General features: G+C 32.9%; 1 protein-coding gene across 1 annotated transcript in view; it reads right to left on the bottom strand.

Annotated features, from left to right (window-relative positions):
* Positions 1-18,316, bottom strand: part of pth1r (parathyroid hormone 1 receptor) — a 146,208-nt gene extending 127,892 nt beyond the window's left edge. The window contains exon 1 of the mRNA XM_088918191.1: positions 18,188-18,316. Coding sequence (XP_088774317.1) covers positions 18,188-18,316 — 129 coding nt within the window. The remainder of the gene's footprint in view (positions 1-18,187) is intronic.
* Positions 18,317-18,741: the final 425 nt, after the last annotated feature.

The raw sequence follows: 18,741 nt of genomic DNA, 5'->3' as shown, positions 1-18,741 counted from the left end.
ATCTCATTTAAAACAACAATGTATGTTCTTTCTTCCTGTACCAGTTACTGCATATTACAGAAAAAAAAACTGTCAGGGTAATTAAATAATGTAATGTTGACTGTCAGGATGTGTTTACTTTATTGTGATACTCATGAATCAGTAGTTTCTTATAGCAAATATATACTGTAATAATGTGAATATTAGATGTTTTATTAATATTATTCATACATTGTAATAGTTCATTGTGTAATACTGTGATACTATAAGTATGTAGGGTATAGACAGCAGGTACACTTGCTTAGTTTTTGAAGCACAAATTTTCAAAATACTTTGATAGTAATACGTACCCTGGAATTTTTTAGTTGACCTAGTATTTTTGTAGCTCTTGCCCAAATACTGTAACTTTAAGCAGCACTGTTCATTCCAGGTGGCAGGGTTTCACTTACTCTACTCATTGTTTCATTTGAATTTTTTTTTCAGATACACATGCATTAATTCTAAAGAATAAGAGACTATACTTTTAACACCACACTTTCTGAAGGAATTCCCTTACAAACTGTTCTAGAAATTTACAGATAATTTAGACTGCAACATATTTTAATATTTACAATACCACTTAAGTAATGGACAAAAATATGAGAGATACATTACTTTTTTATGAAAATAAACTCATTTTTCAATATATAGTAAAATATACTGTATGCTGTACAATATATATTTACTTCAATTTTTAGTTCATTTTTTAACTATTACTTTTAAACCTACAATTTGATCAAAGGAATATAGAAATAAAAAAGGACAAATGTATAATCATATGGTTTACAATGCAGTGATTTGTGTTATAACTACAAACACATGAAACACATTTTTCTCAGGTTTCTATGTTCACTATACTTGAACCTGAGCCAACATAAACTTGAAGCGCCTGCAGATTTTAAGCCAGCTTCCCCAAAATTAGCTTGGTTTGGACCCAATCTGTTTTTAAAACCACTGCTAAGTTTAGAATGAAACACTAAGGATGGGCTTTGGGATAGACTACAGGCTTTTATATGAACATTTTTTTTTGCACAGCAATGCTAAATGTCACAGGTTCTTTTCACTATGTGATCTCAAAGACATCAGAAGGAGCAGAGGAAAATGTAAACACTACTTGTCTTGTTCTAAAGGAAGAAAACATGTTTCTCTAGAAAATGTCATCAGTAAAAGATCTCAGTATTGACATTGCCTCTATCCTTTCACCTTTAAAGTCTGAAACAAGCCTGAACAGCTACACAGCAAGAAATTTTGAATTTTACAGAAATGTAATTTTGAATAAGCAGTATCTCTTACACATACTGCAAAAAGAAAGTGAACAAATTGCTGGAATATACTCTCTTTAGTGGAAAAAAAATAACATAAAAACATAGAATGCACAAAAGCTTCATAATTACTTCAATCAAAAACACTCAACAGTGAATGTAATGTCACATACAATATAAATGTTCAGAAATGAAATACAATTAAATAAAAATATTTGTTGAAAGCTTCTTATTTTTTGCATGCCCTAGTTTTTTTTAAAGTGTGTTGGCACTCAATAGAAACATTCTTGTAAAAAATGGTGTGTAATCCTTAATTGTAATGAATACCTTTACATACATAATCGACTTGATTCTATACAGAATATTTATAATGGTTATTGTGAAATGACTTCATATTTCCGATGGTGTCAAACAAAACCTGAACCTTTTAATACAAAAATTGTTTAAATTATTGTTCCCTTATTTCTTATCATGTGACTGGCAAAAGTCATTTTCATTCTATACTTACCATTATACAGTATATGGTTTAAAATGGCCAAAGGGAACACCTTAAAATAGAACAAAAGAATTTACAAATGAAGATTATTTCATCCACCTTGTTGTTAGCTATTGTTCAGCTGCTATATGACAAGACATACTGTATATCAAGATTGGAGAATCCCATATTGTTGAGACTGTCAAGTAAAAAAATGGGATGGGGGAATTCCTTTCAGCTATGAGAAAATATAAATCAAGTCTGTTCTTTAATAAAACAACTTTATCTCCAGCACTAATTTTCATTGTTAACAAAGTTATTAACTTAAGCAGTACATGTTTAGAAATTCAATTCTCTTTATGTAATGTAATGTTAAAAATCAATACTTGTTTGAAAGAACCAGAATACTCATTGAGGCATTAAAAATATCCATCCCCATAGAACAGTTATGGAATACTGCCAACTACTCAGAAACTGAAAAGCTAGGAACCCATTCATAGACAGACAGCAAAAATATTTATCATCAGTCTGGCTGTGTTAATACTGTTACCAATTTACCTCAGTGTAAAAGAAGTATTAAATTTCTTCTGCTACCACATACTTGCATGGCAAAAAATGAAAAACAGAAAAGGTCAAGAAAAGTCAAGAAAACATTTTAGTTGAATACAGACATGGTAAAACCTTAGAATGAAACTAAAGACTACACTATTGACATACAGTGTAAGTCATAAGACTTCAAGTTGTGAACTTTCTCAAAAGCCCACTATGAGTCAGCAGTCTTAAAATAAATACGTTTTTAATAGTCTTGAAAGAATTTCTGACTGTAGCTCACAGAAATTATGATAGGTTGTGGAGAGTCTAAAAGTTTCACAACAGTATTTTTAAATATCAGTCATAAATGTGTGTACAACTTTGCTAAGAAGTGAAAATCTTTGTTTGTTGCAATTATTTAGATTTATCATAGCTGGTGCTATATAAACAGTAGTCAATTTAGGACCTAACTGATACATTACAGGAAAGACAACATATGCGTATTGGACAAGTACTGCAGACTATCTTAACTACTTAAAAAAACTAAATACTATAATACATGTTTAACTCCTTAGCACTACAGTATTGCCCCAGCTAGCAGGGGAAATGAGGCCTTCATCTTCTCTGTTTGTTCAGTAACCTTCTCAAGGTTGACCTGTTCAGATGTATGATCCACTGCTGTTCTCAGCAGCTCTCAAAAGTCTGCAGTAATTTTTAAATGTTGTAAATATAATATAGTGGAGCCCTTTATAAAATATCATACCTTACTCCCGCATCTTGGATTTTATACATTTAATCACAGCTACAGTAGTAGAAATCATGACATTAAAGGTATTAAATTGCAAAGGTAGGATACAGTATATACAGTATTTAACACCAAAGCCAAACCACATGTCCATAGTTCATGTTTCCAGCAATATTTTACTTTCTAGTTCATTATATCTATAATAACAACAACATAATATTATCACACTGGGGCCCAGATTAAATCAAAACTTTGTCCAATCTGCCAACTGCAAATTCCAAAATCAGTCATGAATGGCAGGATTCCATTGAGTATAAGCAAAAAGCTTCTGGCAAACAAAAACCAGCAATCAAGTGCTGCATTTTGTAATTTGCAATTAGCAGGTACAGTAGGTGTAAGTATAGATTTAATGCGAATCAAGATCTGCTATTCTGAATGCAATGTATCTGGAACACGTTTAGCATTCATACAATATGTAATGAAGATATAATTTTCATATTCAACATTTGAAATTAATAGAATCTGTTATACTAAAAAGTCTCTCTATGTAACATTAAAATGTTTTAATCTAAATTAGTGCTAAAGAACTTTTTTTTCCTGTTGAAAGTCAGTAGCTATAATGAGGTAATGAATTCATACCCATTCAAACAAAAAAAATTAGAAAAGCCTAAATATATCACCCTAAGTAGTATCCTTGCTCTATTTTTTAATGCAAACAAGATCTACACTGTTTTATTTTCTTTCAGGAAAATCAGAGACATATGTGGCCAAAGCCTTTCCCAGCGTCTCTAAAATTCTGCCAAACATCATTACTTTATAGGGAGTCTATATTTTAGGGACTTATGTCATTGTCTTGTTATTGGGTCATTAAATTGCTCTAGACTGTTTTTTCTTTCTGGATGCTGGAAAATAACATGAATATAAGCTTTTGATAAGCATTTGGAATTGTCCATTTTTTGTCTGCATGATATTATATATATTTAAATAATTTATATATTTAAAGCAGTTTATAAAGTAAGCAGTTAAAAATTATTTTGCCATTTTTATTTCACCAACTCAACTCACACATTTATCCTCCAGCTTTATTATATTGTGAACATATTTGATTACAAAGGAAAGTCAATCTTCTTGCTTGGTGACAAATATTTTTAGCCTTCTATCAAAACCTAAATAAAAGACTAAGAATATCAAGAGACACTGATAGCAGTAAGCTAAAAATAATACCAAATAGTATATAAGAAATATTATGAGTAGAAACAATAATATTGTAATGAATATTAAAACTAATACAAAACAGATTTTTCTCTTATTCTAAAACATTCTTAGTCAGAAATAATCTGTCAGGACTAAGTAGGCATAAAACAAAACAAAACCACTTGTAGTTAAAACAATAAAGGACGTTACAAAAAGAACAAGGCAGTATTTCTAATACAAGAAATAAACGCTTCAGATATTTTAGGTACTTAAGAACAAGAACGTCTCTAGTGTAATTGAAAAATATTATGGGAATTATTATTATTAGACTGGGGGCAGTGATTATGAAGAAAATTGATAATTTATGGTAGACATACTGTAATACCTTAGGGCCTCAACATTAGTGAGGGTTCAGTGCAGAGAACCGCTGCAAAAAGCCAAATTCACATATAACCAAGTCCACCTCTATACTATTGCATAATGTCCTACAGTATGTACAGTAGCATCTATAGTTTAAAGACTTAAGTAACCTTTTCTTATGTGATAAAATAATGCGTTGGATTTAAGTAAATTAAACCATCATTGATCAAAAAACACAGATCCCTCCTCTACATCTAGAGGATACCCTTCTCTTTCTGGTGCTATGATTAGCGCACCCCATTGTAATGAAAAAAGCAATAAAACTGTCAGTCAGCCTCTAATGTCGTCTCCAACCTCAAATTCCCCATGCTGCCGACACAGACCTGGGAGCATTTGTTACAATACAAAGATAAGACCACATTCAGATGCTAGGGGGTGGGTTCAGACATGCTGGTACATAGGTAGGTGTAGGTGAACTTGCACCCTTCTATAAAAAGGGTGCGAGTGTGTACATGTTTCTGTCTGTGTGCTCCTTGTGACAGACTGGCTTCCCATCTGGGGTGTATCTTGCCTTGTGTCCGTTGCTTGCTGGGTTAGGCTCCGGCTACCTCCTGCAATCCTGTACTGGATGAGGAGATGAGAAAATGGACAAATAGACAGGTAGCTGGAATACTGTATAGCATTCACATCACTGTCTTGACAAAAAAAAAATATTCTGCCCTATACGAATTTCGAAAAAGAAGAATAAAGGAACCTGCTGTCCAGTTTTGAACAAGATAACCTATCTAAAGAGACCTAAAAGAAGTAATCAATACTCTAATGACAACCCAAAGTCAACTCAAATGATTAATTTAGGTTAATGCATTAAGGACTGTAAGAAAAAGCAGAAATTAACAGGAATAGCATTTAGTTCTGAAAATAAGAGAAAGCTTTTTAAATAAAGAATTACAGGTCTCGAATCAGCCACTTTGTTGAAGCACACTACCTGGGATGTTTCCATAAATTCCTGGATTAGATTCTTGGATCGATAATATATTAAAAGCAAATGACCAAAATGGGCCATACAGCTGCTTTGCATTTACTGTATAACCTTTGTTAATTTCATACAGTACATGGCAACCCATAACCTTGCACACTGACATTCTCTTCTTTAAGGTTTTTTTGTGATTAGTAGTTTTTTAGTGATCAAATGAATGTCATTGTCTTTCCCACAGTGTTTTATTGTATTTTACTTTGCATTTTATTTGGGTGAAGAGTTTTTTTTTAAATGACTTTTGTCTTCTCACTATGGAAGGCAAGGGTCTCCAAACCTGTCTTGAAGGCTTGGCGTGTCTGCAGATTTTCTAGGTCTTTTCTAGCACTAGGACCATAAGAACTGAGAAAGGTGTTAAATTGCTCAGAGTAAAACAAAGACAATCATAGTTAGATCATTAAGAGATTAATTGAAATAAAAGCCTTAAGACACATCAGTTCTCCAAGAGCAGGAGCACAGCAGACTTGTGATCGAAGGTACAGTATGTTTGCATGTTGCTGACATACAGCAAGGGATTTCATGACAGGTTACAAAGAAAGAGATAAATATTGTCACTAATTTTTAAGAAGTCTTTGTATTTCTTAATGTAAATGTAAAGATAATGTTACATTTAAGATGTAAATATACATCTTTTTATGTATATTTTTGTGTATAATCTGGTTAAATATACATGTTTTCAGATCAAGGCATTGGTCCCACAGGTACAGTACAGTACAGTACATACTGTACTGTATAATCGTTCAGCTCAAAACGTTTCATGAATCTACCTCCAAGATATACAGTATATGGTGGTCAGTCAGTCCTGGTGTGGGCTGTAATTTGGATCACTTAACTAACACTAATGCTCTAAGAATGAACTGCAACTTCTGTGTTATATACAATATCAGAATTCTTAAAGGACATCCTGCAGCTTCTCATTTCAGTGGTTACTGCAATTTTGTATTGAGACCGGGGCACCTTCTAAAGTGACCTCTGCAACACAAAGATGGGAAAAGATTCATGGTACTACCTTTGCCAAATTAAAATAAAATCATTGTCAACCAGCTCCAGTGAGGTTGTATAAGATCCCCAACCAATCCCAGCAAATCCATTCCAGTATATGGCCAACACTAATCCTGCATTCTCTTTCTTATCTACAAAATGTGTAAGTTTGTCCTACCCGGGGTATGACAAAGAATGACAACAAAACTATTAAATCAATTCAAAACATTCTGTCAATGCATAATAAAACAGCACACAGACTTAAACTCTGTTGTCTATTCACTCATCATTTACATCCCCAGTAAGAAGTTGCCTAGCCTATAACAGCAAATATTTATATAGTTTTTCAGTCATTATGTCACAAATTACAGCTTTTGTTTACATTGTTTTGAATTTTCTTAATGTAAATTTCACCACACTGCTGCTTTTTATGAATGATGATGTAATATTCCAGTTAAACACCTTTAAAAATAGTTAAATTTGGAAAGGAAGGTTGGTGTGATATAAATTAGAATCATAATTACTTGATTTTTCGTGGTTTCTTCTGCAGTACTGGCAACTTATCACTGTGAAATCATCTGGCATATTTCAATAGAAAACCATGAGATAGTCAATAGCAGTATGTCCAGGGTACACCTGTATGTACGATACTGCTAGGATAGTGTTTCTAAATTAATGCATCAGGGTGACATAAGAGTACACTAGACAGCATATCTTGAAATTCAGCATGCTGAATGACACTGGCACCAACTCTGTCAAAGCAATGTGTCATGAAGCTGAAACAGTGGAAAAAAGAAGAGTTTACACAGTCTCAAGAATGTATGTAATTTCAGACATTGTGATTAGTTCAAATTAGTCTAAAATGAGTCTAAAACCTGACACTGGCTGCACACATAGCAGATTATTGACCACATTCAAAAGTATTGTGCCTTTTGTAAATCTTCATTGATTTCCGAGATTCTTCACTGAGTGTATGAGGAGCTAAATGTCAAAGACAAGGAAGTTCCTGGTGTTTAAAAATACCACAAACCTCTTGCAGCTTTCCTATAATAAGAATAGCAATAGCTAACCAGAAATAATACCCATAACTCCCTAAAATGGGAAGAGATGGTACATTAAGTAAATTTCAAAACTCCTATATAAAAACACTCTACCAAATCAATAACTTTATGTAAACAAATACCTAACCCTAAATAGATTGATCGCTCTGTATTTTGTATTGGGTCTTATAAATAAGCAACAGATAAACATTGTCTGACTAGATTTTTTTGGAAGGAAAAACACCACAAAGGCCCATATGTCAAAAAAAGTCTTATGATAATCAAAAGATGATGCTATTCCTTCATGTAAATCAGCACTGATAACATGCTAATAAAGATTGTTTTATGCATCATATTTTATAAGGTGTTTTATTTCCAAAGTTTTATTTTATATGTTTCTTCTCAGTTGCTCTAATTTCAGTGTGAAACTAAATGTTATAATGAATATAAAAACAGCACCATGTTCTATTATAATCTATAATATATTTCATTCTGCATAATCTAAAACATTAGTGTTTTAAATCAATTTTGCTTCCTTCATATATTTCATAAGCAATATTTTATCTTACCCTTTTGTGTTCTATTCATGCAATAGTAATCACTTTTTATTCTTTAAGTAATGTCTAGCAATTGTATTTCCATTTAAGATCAATCTAATAACTCTACTCATTTTGTATTTGTTTTTAAAGGGTTATAAGGAACAATCGCTGAATACCACATGGAGGCTTAAAATGTACAATTCTCTAAAGCTACAGTTAACCATAAGAGCTGATACTGTGCTGTGTATTAAATATACAGTACATGTAAACATCTTGTGTAACAGTAAATGACTCTATATAGTGAAAAAGACTGAAGTGATCAGAATAATAATTGTGGCAAAATAAACAAAGATAGATATTGTCAGTGTTGTCTCATTCTTAGAGCTCTGTACATTTTGCGATAGCTTTTGGACAGCAAAGTGAAATTAAATATTTTGCAGAAGGATTAAAAAAATCTCAGGTCATGTACATTATTTTGTGAAAGCAGAATGAAGGCAGTTCTTTCGCCCATAAAATATGTCAATAAAGGTTTAATGTTTATTTTTGTGTGTAAACATAATGCATCTTTAAATGAATACACACAATTTTTACTGTAAGACTAATTTATCCATTTATACAGCAGTCTAGTAAAACTCCATTAATTCCTCCATTTTCTGGAGCCAATTCAGGGTTATGAGACAGACAGAGTGTGTCCCTTCAAGCAATGGGCGCAAGTTGAAATACAACCTGGATGGATACAACCTCCTCCATCGCAGGATACATACAGACACACACACACACTGACACTAAGGACAATTTTCCCAGAAGCCAATTAACATACCAGTATGTCTTTGGACTTTGGGAGGAAACCAGAGCACCCAGCAAACACAGGCGGAACATACAAACTCTACGCAGATGGCACCTGAAATCCAGAATTGAAGACGGTGATCCAGTGCTGAAGACAGCAATGCTAATAAGCCAAGTGAGTTAACACCAAAGACTAAAGTATTAGATACACTATCCTTTTATATTTGATGCCTTATGTCATTGTACTGTAATTAGAATTGGACCAAACTACCGAAAAAGGTGTTAGATACTAGTTGCATAGTACAAAGATACAGTATGATGTTAAAGATAAGGATATTTGCACTAGATATTTTCTTTGACAAAGATATTTTTATATGTTCAAAGTATTTTTTATTCATATCCTGACAAATACCTTTCTCTCGTTAGAATTAGAATGCACCTGGAAGTATAACCTGCAGTATATGAATACATTTGTGATTTACATCAAACTATTTTACAGCTGGAGGAGTCCAGGGCCTAGCTTTATACATTTAAATATAAAACAGACCCACATGAGACCCACAGGAGTTCTGATAGGGAGGAGCATTCCTCTGCTTAAAACATAAATCACACTGCTTTGAAGTATATAACAAAAGTCTATTTTATAAATAATTCTATTACAAATGTTGCTTAAAGACATTAGATTTTCCAATGATACAAGTCAAGCAGAAAAGATGAACATTCTTGACTATGCAGGCAATAAATACTCATCTCTCTGCATGTGTATCATAATGAATAGATTATGCAAAGTAACAAAGTCCAGCAAACCATGACAACTTTGACTTGACAAGCAAACAAGAACAAAATGAGAAAATACCATATGTTACTTAAACAGGAAATGCAGGACAAGCTGCAAATTAAATTTCTGTCAATCCTATCATAAAATGGGAATTCCCTTGCTATGCTTTCTTTAAATACTTGTAAGAATGACACAGAGGTGAAAATAAACTACTTTTTGAGATGACTTACTTTTACAAAGAGCATTGCAAACTAAAATTTGTCTCGGTGAAGACGAAAGAGAAATGCAAGTGGTAAATATAATCACCAGGCTCTATTTACTCCACTTACTTTCCAATATGCATCCACTGGAAGATACATTGAAAACAAGAGCTTCACAAATTTGAGGGCAATTTTACATAAATTAAAATAACATGATCTATACTTGTCCTGGAATTTGTACCCATTTGTTCTGAAATCCAACAAAATTAATTTATCTTATAGTCAGATCACTCTTTTTTTAGGAAACCAGAATCAAGTTCATATATTCTAAATGTACAGTAATTGTTCAACTTCTAGTGAACTGCAGAACAATACAATTATAATTATAATGCTAATAGCTGTACCATTGTAATTAGTATAATTGATTACAGATCCAGTAATAAACAGCCCTATTTATTTTTTACATAATTTCATAACTAAACAAGATATTTTGCTAAACAAGAAAAACAACTACCTGCTTGCAAAAGTACACTACTGATATGCTGCATAAATATAGCCATAGTTCTAAGTGAAGTTCCAGGGATATTGAAAAAGCCTCAGTCATGTCTGACTATAGAAAATGTATAAAGAACTCTTCTTCATTCCACTCATTATTCAGAACCAATCAATTCACATCACCTCTGCGCCAGCTCCCTAGTACAATTTGCTTAGTGAGGGAACAGCCTCATCATTATAGCCAGGCTGGTCATTACCTCAGTCAAGCAGGTTAATATTTACCTCGGTCAAGCAGGTCACATTGATTACTCACACACTACACCACTCTATACTAGAGATATACTGTAAATTACTAGACAAAGTTAATTATATGTTTTTTTAGAAATTACTACAATTCCAAAAGATAATAAAAAATAATCCAAACTTACAAAATAGATGGTGATAATGATCGGTTTATTTCTAGAATATAGTAGCGTGCATCTGAACACAAGGAGAATAGGTCATTCTGGTTTTATTAAAAGTAAAAGTAAATTCACAGTAATACTACAATGGATGAGTCAGCAGCCTTTACCGTGCCTCCAAATTGTCCCCATGTATGATTGGCTTGCACTTGCCCTGTGATGGAATGGTGCCCTGTCCAGGGTGTACCCTGCATTGTGCTTGTTGCTTTCTGGGTATGCTCTGTCTTCCCGCGACACCATATGTTATAAAGCAGTTTGGCAAAAGACATGACATGATATGACTACAATTGACATTTTCAGGAAATAAAATGAAATATAATTGTAGACCATAGCAAAACATGAAGGGTGTTTAACCAATCTGACCCATTCTATAAGATTACTGACACGTTCATGAAACGTTTTTAAACATTGCATACTAAAGGGCAATAGCAAAGTGATTATGAATTAGACCACAAAAAATCTACTTAAACGGAACAATGGAATTCATTAGAAAGTAATACAGTAAACTGAAATAAAATCCCAAAACAGAAGATTTAAACTAACGATTTAACTAATTACTCTAAAATTATATCTAACAATTTAGTCAGCAAATTCTTTTTACCTTAGAACTCAAATGTAAAATATACAGTAGATTTGTCTAAAGCTGATGCCTCATGTTCAAGAGAACAGACTATGGGGTTTAATCATCACGTACTAATTCATGAATGTGGTTATCAAATACTCATATTTTTATGTAGCTGAAAAAAAGTTTTTTTAGAAAAAACACGTCTTGTGTGAAAAAAGTAATATTGTTAATAAAAGCTGGAATGAAAATGACACTAAAATAAAAATGTACTGAGAAACCAACAACATTGTATAACAAGAGCAATTTTTTTTGTAAAAATAAAATAAATTCATTAAACAATGACTACATCAAGCCCCAATGATAAGATGTTGACTTAGTGTAAATCACAAAAACTGATGGAATTCGACAATGCAAGATAGGACAGAAGAAATTATTCTGTCACACAGTATGTTAGAACACAGGATATACACTCCAATGTATTATTTTTCAATATTAACACACAATACTTTAATTTTTCTACACTTTCAGGATGCATATGCAATTTTATGTATTTCTTTTTAAAATTAAATTTCTGTATGAGCACTTCATGTCTAAATGAGTACTGCACTGAAGGGTCATTGATCTAATCAGAGTTCAAATCTAACCTTAGGGAATGGCTTTCTATGCTCTGATAAGTTCCTATTCAAGCTGTGCCAGGGTTTAGGTTTAGCTTTGAAGAGCACCAAACTGGAGATCAATGATGTTCCAGAAATCTTGATGAGATTTAGATACTGATTCCTTAGAGAAAAGTATATTAGACCATTGAACACAATCCCAAAGGTTTTGTTGTTAAGTCTATTAAAGTCCCTCTTCAATACCTCTGGGCATAACATGATCACTAAATACAGTAGGTCAACAAACATGGATCCCTCTTTTATATAGATACCTTCTGTACTATTGCTGTTGTTATTTACATGTCCTTATGAAGAAAAGAAAGGATTATACGCTGAGTACTTTGGAAAACATTGTGCAAATGTGTAATTATAATGGAACAGTCTTGGGAAGATGTCTTAACATTTGGTTATCCACTATTTTTAGTGATGCATGGTACAAATATCTACCTGAGAACATAGATGCTTTTGTGTCTTCCAATATCTGAAATTGAGCAGTTAGCCTATATATGTCATCAAATGTTCTGACAATTGTGGTATAGAAATGATAAATTTAAGGATTAGACATTAGACTTAATTTTCCACACATGAATATCTCCAATGAAAGTTGAACTTTCAAGAATCACCTTACCTTGCCTCATCTAACTATAGATCTGAAGAGAGCATAATGTTCATGTGCTAAATGAAACTCTGTCTAGCACTTCATGGCATCTGATGAAGCTCTGTACCAGTTATTAAAACAGATATTTATTTATCAATATTTAATATGCATTTGCACAACAGTGTGTAACAAGGTTTATTTTCCCTAGAGAACAGATGAAGATTCCAAGAGATTGCATTGAATACCATGACAACAGTGATTATAATTACAAAATAAATGTCAATAAATCATAATTATGCAGAACAGGTTATTCTGTAAATTCTAAGATTTGTACTGATATTCTGGGGAGGCCACAAGCAATATTACATGATAGAATGGCAGGTTATAGATTCATCTAATTTTGATTTTTGGTGTTTGTGAAGATGAAGTCACAACCTACTGTACAAATCAAATTAATAACAAAAATATTTAATCAGTGACAAATAACTATCACCCCAATAAAAACCCTAAAACATACATCTATCCTTCAGATTCAAACTTGTTCCTTCTCTTTTAAATGGTTATGCAAAGTAAATCTACAAAGGAGTCTTTTCTCTGAAATTATGCAATGTACAGTATGTGAAGCTGTTGATCTAAGTACTTGGAAAAAATGTCCCAGTCCAATCCCAGTCTTTGGGATTCTTATGCAGATCCAACATGGTTTGGCCAAATGAGTGAGTTGTCAACTTTAATGATATGCAGTGCCTTGCAAAAGTATTCAGACCCTTTCAGTTTTCAAATGTTTTTGGATTACAATTTTTAAAGACAAAATGACTTATTTGTCAGTAGATATCTTAAAGAAAGTCAAAAGCTGAAATATTCTGGTCACATAAGTATTCAGAACTCTGTGATGTGGTAGCTCTAAATCACGGTGAATTCTTTTTTTAGTCCAAGCACATTATTTGGTGTAGGCTTGTAATATTTTTGCCATCAAATCCAGATATGGTGTGATTTCAATTGGACCAAAATGTCTGAGATCAAAAGAAAAAATAATTTATATTATTTATACGTCAGAACTAAAATGCTAAAATGTTAAGACTTATGGTGTCGAGAAAGAAAATGTAAACCCCTCCAGGTTGGTCCATATTGTTGCATATGAATGTTTTCATAAAACAAAAATATAACTTGAGTAAAAAATAACAAAAAACTTAGATATATTTGAAATATTTAATTAAAATGATCCTTATATTCAGTAACTGCTGGCAATTCCATGAGAAGCAATGACTTAGAATAGCTGCTTTTATGATTTTTATGCCCATTCTTCCTTGAATGACTGCTTCCTATCAGTGGCAATTGAGGGTTTCCTTGCATGTCTAGCTCACTTCAGGTCTTGCCATAATATTTTAATGGGGTTTAGGGCCAGACTTTTACTTAGCCAATCCATAATGTAAATCTCCTTCTTCAATTGTTCAGTTCCTGTTGTACTGCAGATATGTTTGTACAGTATGTTTAGGATCATTTTGGAACTCATCTACATTTCATGTGTGGATGATTTCTTCCAGAGTTTGCTTCAAGACCAAATTCATGTTCTTGTGAATGATGCAAGCTGGGCCCTGAGACAGGATGAGGTTCTTCTGTTGGAAGGCAGTGTTTGAGGTAAAAAACTTCTATTTTTGACTTGGCTGTCCAAAGATCATTCTGGAAGATCATTCCAAGGAATCTTCTGAATTGCCCAATTGTTCATTGGCAAACTTGATACTAGTGGTGATTTCATTCAAGCAAATCTGACATGTAAACCTTCCCTTTGAGTCTTTTCCCAGTGACTGAAGCATGAACGCTGATATGTTCCGCCACAAGAGAGTCCTGAAGAATTGAAAACGATTTCCGTTTCTGTGTAACCTGGATTATTCTCTAGACTGCTTTTAGCAAGATGGTGCTTTAAGCAAGATGACCAGTCCTCAACGGAGTCAATGCGGTCTTGGAAATGTTCAATTTTTATACTGTCTGGCAGTGGAAGGATATGGCTCCAAATGTTTAGAAATGTTTTTGTCCCACCAACTATTCTTTTTGTCAAAAAAAAATCATATTTGGATCATGGCTTTATGTTTTTCAGTAACATGTACTGTATACTGAAAACCAAACTCACAATGTTACTGTACTTTATGTACAACAGGGTTACCCAAACGCCTTGGTAACTTTTTGTCCAATTATTTAAAATCCTGATTACTCCCTTAAATATGCTTAGTAATGGCTCACATAAACTGAATCATAATTAATCTTCTTTTTTTCTACTTCATATACCACTGCATCTCATAAAACATTGATTGAGGTTAAATATCAACCCTTTACGTTATTTAAGAAAAGATTGTGTTTGATTCAACAATGGAAGGAAATTATGACTCTCATTATATTTGGGATTCATGAACCTTTTTCTGGTGCTGTAAATCTTACAGTAGCATGGACACCCTCTCAAAATTGAGAAAGGTTACATGAAGAAGAGATATTTTAACCCATCTCTTGAGTAATAAGATGCTATTGTGAATTAAATGTGTTTTTGTTGTAAGGAATTTATTTTTTTCATAGATCACTGAGCAACTGTGTTAGCATGAAATAGGAATTGAATCATCTTATTTACACACTTTGCACTAACTAGCTTAAAGGATTAAACACATAAGGTCTGAGTTTCAACATAGCAAAACAACACCTCTGTCTGAATATAAAGAATTGTACCACAAAATATTATATGGAGCTCTCTCCCATTCATGAATAGAGTAAACACATAGTAGGAGAAGCAGAAAAATACTATTACTGATAAATAGTGATACTTTTATTTTCTCTAAATAATTGTTAGAGTAAAATATCATCCTATGAGCTGAACAGAAAAGACTATTAGAGGACCTGACACAAGTATTCAAAATTCTTAAAGACACTGACAAAGACAGCTCACGTCAGAAATAACAGTGAAACATGGGGGTGCAAGTGGAAAATGTGGCAGTGCATTTAAAACCAAGAACAAGTTGCAATTCTTTAACCGAAGGGCTGTGGGAGTATGGAACAAGCTACCCAGCCATGTTGTTGAAGACAACTTGGCTTCTTTCAACATTTTCAGTATACTGTACATTTAATCATCTACTTACAGTATATGCTTACTACTAAATGGTCACCTTTTGTTTGTAACCTCCCACATTTTTAAAAACATAATCAAATGTGTTTCTTCTCCCTTTCTTCCCTATGATACAAATGTCTTCTTCTGCACAATTTTAATGGACAAATACAGTATATGTGCTTACACAAAATTGAATTGCATAGACACACCTGAAGATGGACAGGCATTATCTTAGTGCATCGCTGAAAACTGACAAGTACCATAAAACCAAAATTTGACTTTTTTTAAAGAAAACCTCACTTGAGTCATGCATTTCATTTTTCCTCAGATACACCTTAAAAACAACAAATCCGTTCTAAAGTTGAAAAAAACATATAATTTTCTAAAACAAATGGAATAGCTTCCAACATTCTCTGTGGCTTCTCTTGACATACATTCTGAAAATATTTTTTGTTTGTTTTGCTTCAGTTATTTCTTTTCTTATGTTAAGAGTGACTGATTGACTGATGTACAGTATTTATTTCTTAGTTTATTTTTATTATTGAAATTTAGTTCTGCCTGGTCCCATTATTAACTGCTACAGGTTCATGAAAGAAACTGTCTAGTACTGTAGTAAAGTATGAATAATTAACAATGTTATATATATAATTTTTGGTGTTTGTTGTACACAGAAAATGTTCAGAGCAAAGTCGCTACAACACAAATTTATTAAATGAACTGTAAGATAGAAACTTAGTAAATTTAAAAATTTGGTAATGCACTATTAAGTTTATATTATATAGTTTGAATACATGAAAAACACAAGAAATGTGTAAAAAAACATCTAGAACGTGTGTCTTTACTGACATACACGTGAATTTGTAATAATGAAAGTGAAGGAAATACTCAGGACAAAAATCACATGCATTATCATCTACAGTATGCTTATGTTTGCTTTACATAGATTAACAATCACATACACATCATTTAATCATATTTCATCAGTTGGAGGCTAACATTTGTAAGTTGTATGGAAGGATTTTGAACAATATAATAAGAAGTGGTGACATTCTTGTACTACTTTATTTAGTATTATTTTAGTTTTCTACAAAAAGCAGAAATGAGTAATTCACTTAAACCCATTACATCTTTATATCTTATAATACTTAGATACATACTTAGTGTATTGACCTTAGTAAGAAGTTACGACGACAAATCAGTAAATTAATGCATTTGAATATGCCAAAGTACTGCCTTTCTTGATATTAATCTCTTGGTCATTTACTACATAAGTAGCCATAAAACTGGCTCAGATGTTTTCAACCAGTGGTCCAGGGACCCCTTGAGGTCCCCAGAAACTTAATAAAACTATTTTAGTGATGTGTGAATTTAACAGACTCTGGATTTTTTTCAACATTTATGGTTGTGATGCTCATCTACTGTACATTTTCATTTTTAATATTAACAATAGCTAAGCTTATAACAAGAAAAGATTGCAATGTGATTTCTTAAGACACTTGTTCTTATTGAGGAGACATTATTGGAAATGGGTCCCCAGGAACAAAAGCACCAAGTTAAACAGCTTCTTTCCAATCCACTTTCTAATTAACAGTGCTCAGCACACAGCTGGTCCCATTACCAACTTAAAAGCGTTAGAGAGAAATAAGTTGTCGTTCTTATAATAAATCATTCCAAGTAAATAAGCTTTGTCTATTCACTACCATTAATATACACTTTTATCTGGATAATCAATCAGAATTTCATCAACATACCACTATTGCTGTTGGTACTGCGTCTGTACAGTAAGTGTCCTACTGTTGATTCATTCCATAAAGAGATGAATAATATTAATTTTCAAACACGAAAACAAACTCAATCAATTTCAAAGGTATACTTTTTATAGAAGTCCACAATAGTTAAATAAAATGCACATAGCTTAGACCATTACCCACGCAGTATTATTCACAGCTCCAATTTAAATGGAAAACTAAAATCACTTCCACAAATACCTTTCCTATACCATTTTCCGGTGACATTTTTTTTCTTTCTGGATTCTGCACTGCTCTAGAATTAACCTTAAAAAAAAAACATGGTTTAAAACCACTTTCATCAAAATTGCCAGGCATATAGTGTCACAGCAAGGCGAGCTATCTGTGGTACACTGTGCATAACAATACGACTGTACTACTGTATATCGTTAAATATATTTTCATAGAAAACAATATTAGTGCTAACAGGCTTTAAAAACATAATGACTTTTTGCTAAATTTCACTCTTTGGAAACCTCACCATGGAGTGCAGCAACGGTCTGAAGCAGATTCCGAGCAGGCAGGTAAATAACTACACACCCCTTCACCCTTGTAGAGATGCATGCCACATGCCAGAATGGGTATTGCAGAAAGAACTTACCAGACCATAGGCGCAGCTCAGGGCTGAACAGCATAGAATAATGCTCAAACTGTGTAGCAGTAGAGTAGATCCCATAACTAAACCAACTAAATCGAACATCCAACAACCGCTGGAATAAAGTAACTTCATATGGTTTGATGGCCACTTAAAAATGTTTTCACTGACGTTTTCATCCACTTAAATCGGAGCCAGAGAACCGGTCATCTTTTTACATCCATTCTGTTTCCCCATAACGTAGACGATCGTGGCTTGTACAATTATTAAAATAATCTCTAGGCTGCTTTTTTTCAAATCTGCAACACATTTAGTCTGCGCTGAGACTCTTTATTTCTCTGCATCTGTCTGTTTTGCAAAAATCACATCCATATGTCAAAACTGTTATTTATTTCCTTCTCGTTCTGCGGTGGGAAGTTCAAATGATTCTTTGTGGAGAAGAAACCAGTACTTTATTTTTAGATCTTTTAATTTTCCTTCTGCCGTACTTTCATTTCAAAGAATGTTACTTTTAAACTTGTTTTCTCTTAAAACAAGAGAGATCAAAATGCGGATCTGCT

Source organism: Atractosteus spatula, chromosome 6 (genome assembly GCF_055471065.1).
Source record: "Atractosteus spatula isolate fAtrSpa1 chromosome 6, fAtrSpa1.hap1, whole genome shotgun sequence".
Lineage (NCBI taxonomy): Eukaryota > Metazoa > Chordata > Actinopteri > Semionotiformes > Lepisosteidae > Atractosteus > Atractosteus spatula.
The sequence above is the reverse complement of the archived record's forward strand: the minus strand, read 5'-3'. Positions and strand labels throughout refer to the sequence as shown.